Genomic DNA, 7159 nt, shown 5'->3' on the forward strand with positions numbered 1-7159 from the left:
CCTCAGTGGCCTGACCTTTCCTTTTTGAATAACACACGAACTTTATATAAGCTGGATACTCACTTATATAAAACATAATTACACAAAATTACACATGCGAACACACACATACATATATAATTTATAGGCTATGTGTGTGAGCGTATATATATATATATATATATATATATATATATATATATATATATATATTATATATATATATATATATATATATATAAAGGTTTTTTGCCACGAAGGAAAAAAATGAAAAAAAAAGCGAGATAGCCAAGTACTTTCGGTCCTGTTCGGACTCTTTACTGAGGCAAATTGATTTTACAAAGAACAACATAGTCAAAAGAAGGCTTAATATACAAACTGACACTACCAGATTAGCCATAGGGACGATTTTCACTCTACAGAGAGGAGGAGCCGCCAGAGGCTAGCCACACCTTGAAGGTTACCCGCAGTAAACAAGTGATTCTTCCAGAAAACAGTACATGTTGAAAAAAAACACGGGAGCATATACAATTTAATATCATGAATTTTTACACAAATTTTCCCAACAAAAATTTCTATTGATGAAAAGACGAAAGAAAATATAAATATATATATCGAGCAAGAGAAAGAGGGAGAGAGAATATCGAACCAGAGAGAGAGAGAGAGAGAGAGAGAGAGAAGAGATAGAGAGAGAGAGAGAGAGAGAGAGAGAGATAATACTATATACATATGGACTAATTTATTAGTAGTTCATTTATTTTGAGTCCTTCATAAACATCTTACAATATAGGTTCGATATTCTCTCTCCCTCTTTCTCTTGCTCGATATATATATATATATTTATATTTTCTTTCGTCTTTTCACTAATAATTTTTGTTGGGAAAATTTGTGTAAAAATTCATGATATTAAATTGTATATGCTCCCGTGTTTTTTCAAAATAAAAATGTACGTTTTTCTGGAAGAATCACTTGTTTACTGCGGGTATCCTTCAAGGTGTGGCTAGCCTCTGGCGGCTCCTCCTTTCTGTAGAGTGAAAATCGCGCCCTTATGGCTAATCTGGTAGTGTCAGTTTGTATATTAAGCCTTCTTTTGACTATGTTGTTCTTTGTAAAATCAGTTTGCCTCAGTAAAGGGCCCGAACAGGACGAAAGTACTTGGCTATCTCGCTTTTTCATTTTTTCCTTCGTGGCAAAAAACCTTTATTTATACATAGCATCACGTATACTTCGTGATCAAGTTATTACATATATATATATATATATATATATATATATATATATATATATATATATATGTGTGGGTGTGTGTGTGTGTGTGTGTGTTTGTATAATATATGTATATAATATATTATATACACATATATATACATATATATATATATATATATATATATATATATATATATATATATAATATATATATGTGTGTGTGTGTGTGTGTGTGTGTGTGTGTGTGTGTGTGTGTGTGTGTGTGTGTGTGTGTGTGTGTGTATTGAAAAAACAAAAAGACCGGAGAGTCAGTTCCCACTTCCTTGTGCTTTCAGACAGAAAATGAGGTTTGCAAAACGGAAATGACGAAAATCCTTAAGATAATATACGATCAGCTGGGGAATATGGTGCTCTTTTACCTTTCGAAAAGCGAGAGGTCACATTCCTCCTCGAGGGAGCCGTACCCTCTCGCGGCGCTGACGGGCGTGGACAGAAAAGGGGTACTTCCGGTCATGGCTCCTAGTCCTGGACCTCTGAAAAGGAAACGTGGAAATGGGAGAATCAATGATCTGTTTGTTATAGAAACTTTTGCAACTTGCGTCGCCTTATTCATGAAACATAACAACTCTTGAAATTTTCATTAAAGACATCACGAGATTTGTTGATCTTATTTACTAATAAGGACCATGAATTATTTAAAAACAAAGTTTGTCTCACCCATCCACTATTCAAACTGGGTGGTTTTCCAAAAACTGTACTGAATATATATAGAATTCAGGCCGATGGCCAAGCACTGGCACCTATGAAGTCATTCAGCGCTAAAACGCAGACCTGACAGTAAAGTCTGAAAGGTGTAACAGGAGGAGTAGAAATGAATTGAATATGGAATTTAGGCCAAAGGCAAAGCGCTGGAACCTATGAGGTTATTCAGCGCTGAAATGGAAATTGACAGTAAATGGTCTGAAGGAGTAACAGGAGGAAAACCTAAAGCAATTGCACTATGAATCAATTGTTGGGAAAGGGTGGAAAGTAAGATGGAAGAAAGAGAATATGAAAGGAGGTACATGTACGGGACGAAAGTGGTTGCAGCTAGGGGCCGAAGGCTCGTTGCAAAGAACCTTAAGTAATGCCTACAGTGCCCGCATTTAAGTGCATTGACGGCACTACCCGCTATGAAGAAAAATTCGGATCTTTCCTAGATAGTGACCCTCAGGAACCCATTTAGAGGGCCCTGGTTACCCCGAAAGATTTTCGGAGTCTTTATCTAGGACTAATATTTCTTATGGGGTCATTGTGTGTATTTACAGTCTTTGTTAATGTTCTTGTCGTAATCCCCAACGGGCTTGTGCTAAACTCCTGGGGGTAATTAGCCATTTATCCTCCATTTATTTCCATTTATTTCAACCCCGTAGGAAGGTAGTGCCGTCAGTGGACCTCATGCAGTGCACTGTACGCATTACTTAAGGTTCTTTGCAGCGTGCCTTCGGCCCCTAGCTGCAACCACTTTCGTTCCTTTTACTCCACTTCCTCCTTTCATATGCTCTTTCTTCCATCTTACTTTCCACCGTCTCCTAACAATTGATCCATAGTGCAACTTCTCTGAGGTTTTCCTCCTGTTACACCTTTCAAAACCTTTTATACTGTCAATTTCAATTTCAGCGCTGAATGACCTCATAGGTCCCAGTGCTTGACCTTTGGCCTATATTCTATATTCTATTCAACTCCATTTATTTCAATAGCAGCATTACGAAGCGGAAGACGGGTCCCGCTTGTAAATATCATGAATAGTCATTTTAAATAAGATTTAGGTGACACAGCACCTAGCGTTGTGTGAAGGATGATGGGATCATTACAGCTTGCTGAAATAACGATGACCTCTGCCAAGTGCTTAAAAAGAGCTAATATTAATTTCAAAATGATAAAAAAATATATTATCTGAGGCTTTCCTAATCTGACGTTAGGCCATAATCCCCTCTATATATGTAAATACTTGTGACTATCATTTTGTTCCACTGGCAAATAAAGAAAATTGTTCAGCACAAGGGTTTCGGTGAGTAAAAACAGTAATAAGTTTGTATAACATACTGACTTTTAACCCTTTACAACTTAGCTTCAGAAATACATATGTTACAAGCTGGTCAAAATTTCCAATTACCTTCCCCAGGTTCGGGTGCCGGAGGCGCATGACGCATACCCGTCAATTAGTCCACCTAAAACCATCAATCACACAAATATTTCCAGGTGTTTTTATTCACTCGTACACTCATATCTAACTGCATGCATGTATGCCGTACATAGATATGCAAATGTGTAGGCAGCTGCAAGCATAACCGTATATAGAGCAGCCCTGCTTGCTGTGACTCCGCATGGCGATAATAGATATAGTACATAGGTATTTTTGGATTTGGAGTTTACTCAAACTATTGTCACTAGAATAGAAAGTACAGTTAAGTTTTTTTCTAATAGCAATGCCTCCATGTAAGTCTTGACTGGGTAATGTGCAGTACTGTTGTTGATCATTTCAGTTTGTTTGTTTGTTTGTATGGTGCTTTTACGTTGCATGGAACCAGTGGTTATTCAGCAACGGGACTAACAGCTTTACGTGACTTCCGAACCACGACGAGAATGAACTTCTATCACCAGAAATACACATCTCTAAATCCTCAACGGAGTGCCTGAGAATCGAACTCGCGGTCACCGAGGTGGCAGGGCAAGACCATACCGATCACGCCACTGAGGCGCTTACGACTGCTATTTGACCTACTAACACCTCATGGCTCCCACGAACATCTGTTTCAAACTTGGGAACGATTTAACTTCTATTAACCAAAGTTCACTCGCATATTTGCATGGCGATTGGCACCTTCAGTTTTCATTTAATTATCTGCCTGCGCAGTAATTTTGTAGAATACAATATTACAACATTTAGAACCACTTCATCTATTTACTTAATGAAATAAATAACTTGTTCTCAAATGGAAATTGCGCTTTTGTGCTGCACCTCCTTGAATCCTTTAGTTGGGATTTCATGTCATAGGTTCTTGTACTTTCCAGAATATATTTGTAAAACCTTTCACTTCATCCATCAAGTAAAAAAAAAAGTGAATTCTTGTTCGCATGAATCTACTGGAATATTGAAATGATCAATTTTATTGGTAAAAGATCTGAATGGCTTTTAGCATGCAAATTATGTAATAGCGGTTTCAAGTGACGTTCAAGTTGGTTTTCAAAAGTCAAAGTTATTATTAAATTGTCTTTACGTTCTGACGAGGATTTATGAAAAACAGAACGGAATAATATATATTTCGGGAACTGGGGTAATAGATCATTTCGTACCTTCTATGCACAGGCTGAAGAGTTTTCAACTCTGGAGATAAACTTTAGTAATTGTAAGTTCGACCAAAAGTATAACATTTCTGCACGATGCACTTCTAGATGATTTTCAAGTGTTTGCCTGCTTGAACGAGAGCTTCTGCGTGCCAAAAAGTATTCAAGTGGTGTTAAAAAAAATACTCTATCTGAATAAAAATTCTTTTTGAAATTGTAAATAGTTTATGTGGAAGAAACTCTGAGGTTTTACGTTAGCACTTTTATGGTCTGTTACTGGAGCTGATAACAGTAATCGAGCTTCCTGGTTCGACCATGGAACTCTCTTCCGCGGCCCATGATACTTTAAGCCACAGCCACGTGGTGACTTGTGTTGTTAGCCTGATCATGGCAAACTTGAACCTTAAGTAAAATAAAAATAAAAAATAAAACTACAGAAGCTAGAGGGCTGCAATTTGGTTTGCTTCGTGATTGGAGGGTGGATAATCAACATACCAATTTGCAGCCCTCTAGCCTCAGTAGTTTTTAAGATCTGATGGCGGACGGACGGGCAAATAGCCATCTCAATAGTTTTCTTTTACGAAAAAACTAAAAAGGCATTTGACGGGGAGTGAACGCACCAGCGAAAATCATTTCCAGTGGATTCCCAGAGAAAAAGATCAATTTCCGACTACATTACCAAGGATTATCTGAATAGTTTTGAAGTTTATTTTAAGAAAAGAGCAAGTTTCGAGGTTAAACAAACGACAGAGCATTTTGCCATTAGATGTTTCCTTAGCGAAATTATTCTATTCAAAACTGAGCTAAAAATTTTTCTTTTGGAGACAAAAATGAATGCAAAACCGGGTATACCCTTTCTGCAGAAACGGGAACATGTGCTTGCAAGCAGAATCTGCTTTCTGTGCTGACAAAATATCATAACTTAAGCTTGCAGAAGAATGTTTTGTAAATTAAATACGAAGTACAAACGGTTTCCTCCCGTTTGCCTCTTTCATCATACACAATACACACTCACACTAATATAGTGTGTGTATATATATATATATATATATATATATATATATATATAGTATATATATATATATATATATATATATATACACATATATATACGTATATATATATATATATATATATATATATACACATATATATATGCGTGTATGTATGTGTATATATATACATACTGAGTTTATTGTGTATGATAAAAGAAACAGAAACCATTGCAACTCTTATTTGTTTTTACAAAACATTCTTCGAGCTCAAGTTAGGACATTTCGTTGGCACAGAATGCGGACTAAGCTTGCAAGCGTATGTTCCAGTTTTTTGCAAAATATATTTTCACTTAAAGAGATCGGCACCAACAGGGATTAGCCTTCCGAATCTCAGAAAGTAGTGTTGAAAAGGTTGACAACCCTATGTACACTTCTACACACTGGTTGAGACCCAACCACTGTGGCGGAATCACAAGCTAGAAAAAACAAGTGCAAAAGCCTCCCCCACATTAACCTAATCGATCCACCTGCCAAACTCACCCTCAGTCCCCCACACGCTTTCTTCTTAACACAACAAATACAGCAGGACAATTGACCTACGCCTATACAAAAACAAAACAAAAAAAGCAAAACACATGTGCCTACCAACACTATACAAAAACAAAAACGAAAAAACAAAAAACACATGTACTTACCAACTCCAGATATTCCAGGCTATCCTTTGCGTCCGCTGGTTGAGGTCACAGAAATACCAACAACAACAACAACAAAGAACCACAACCCACAACCCAATAACATAACAACCAAGGACTACAACCCAACACAAAACAACTACACAAAAAGGCAACACACACACACTAACTAACAACCACCAAGGAATCACAACAACTCACCAATAACAACTTTCAACAACTCACAACCCACCAAAAAACCACAACAACCCTCAACCATAACAACTCACAATAACTCAACAAAAACTCACAAGCATAACAAATCCAACAACACAGCTCTAAATCAATTAACATCCAACTTGATAATAACCAACAACAAATCAACAACACACAACTCAAACGAATCTATCAACAACCAACTCAGTCATTAACCATCCATACAGCAATTACACTCTCTCTCTCTCTCTCTCACACACACACACTCACACAGACGTTGTCAAATGGAATTTCATAACTCCTCCATATTTCCTCCCCTGTTACATTGACAACGTCTCCCTTCACTCACAACACCCACACTAAATAGCCTTCCGCACACCCACGGATGCTCAGATGCAGGTCCCCTGGATCTTGTTTGAGGGCCCTCATACACACACTCAGTTACACCGCCATCAACCTCTTCCCAGATCACTTCCATTCAGACTACCATTACTATCTCCCTCACTACCATCCCCCCAAATCCCATTCACTATCTCATCTACCCCCTCTAACTCTTGTCCGAACATCTCTTGTAACTCTGCCACCAAATCACTTACCTCATTTACACTCCTGCCAAACTCCCGAAGACTCATTCATACTGCCAACTACATCCTTACTACCTGATTCCCTTCCTGGTGAAACTTCACTAAACCCTGAACTTTCAAACCCACACACGCTATGTATCATTTCCTCCCCCTCTCAAAAGTCATCTGTATTACACTG

General features: G+C 37.6%; 1 protein-coding gene across 1 annotated transcript in view; it reads right to left on the reverse strand.

Annotated features, from left to right (window-relative positions):
- LOC135202217 (neprilysin-2-like) overlaps positions 1–1716 on the reverse strand; it is a 245581-nt gene extending 243865 nt beyond the window's left edge. Inside the window, exon 1 of the mRNA XM_064231479.1 lies at positions 1608–1716. Coding sequence (XP_064087549.1) covers positions 1608–1702 — 95 coding nt within the window. The 5' untranslated portion in view covers positions 1703–1716. The remainder of the gene's footprint in view (positions 1–1607) is intronic.
- Between the last annotated feature and the right edge of the window lie 5443 nt (positions 1717–7159).

Source organism: Macrobrachium nipponense, chromosome 30, assembly GCF_015104395.2.
Source record: "Macrobrachium nipponense isolate FS-2020 chromosome 30, ASM1510439v2, whole genome shotgun sequence".
Classification (NCBI taxonomy): domain Eukaryota; kingdom Metazoa; phylum Arthropoda; class Malacostraca; order Decapoda; family Palaemonidae; genus Macrobrachium; species Macrobrachium nipponense.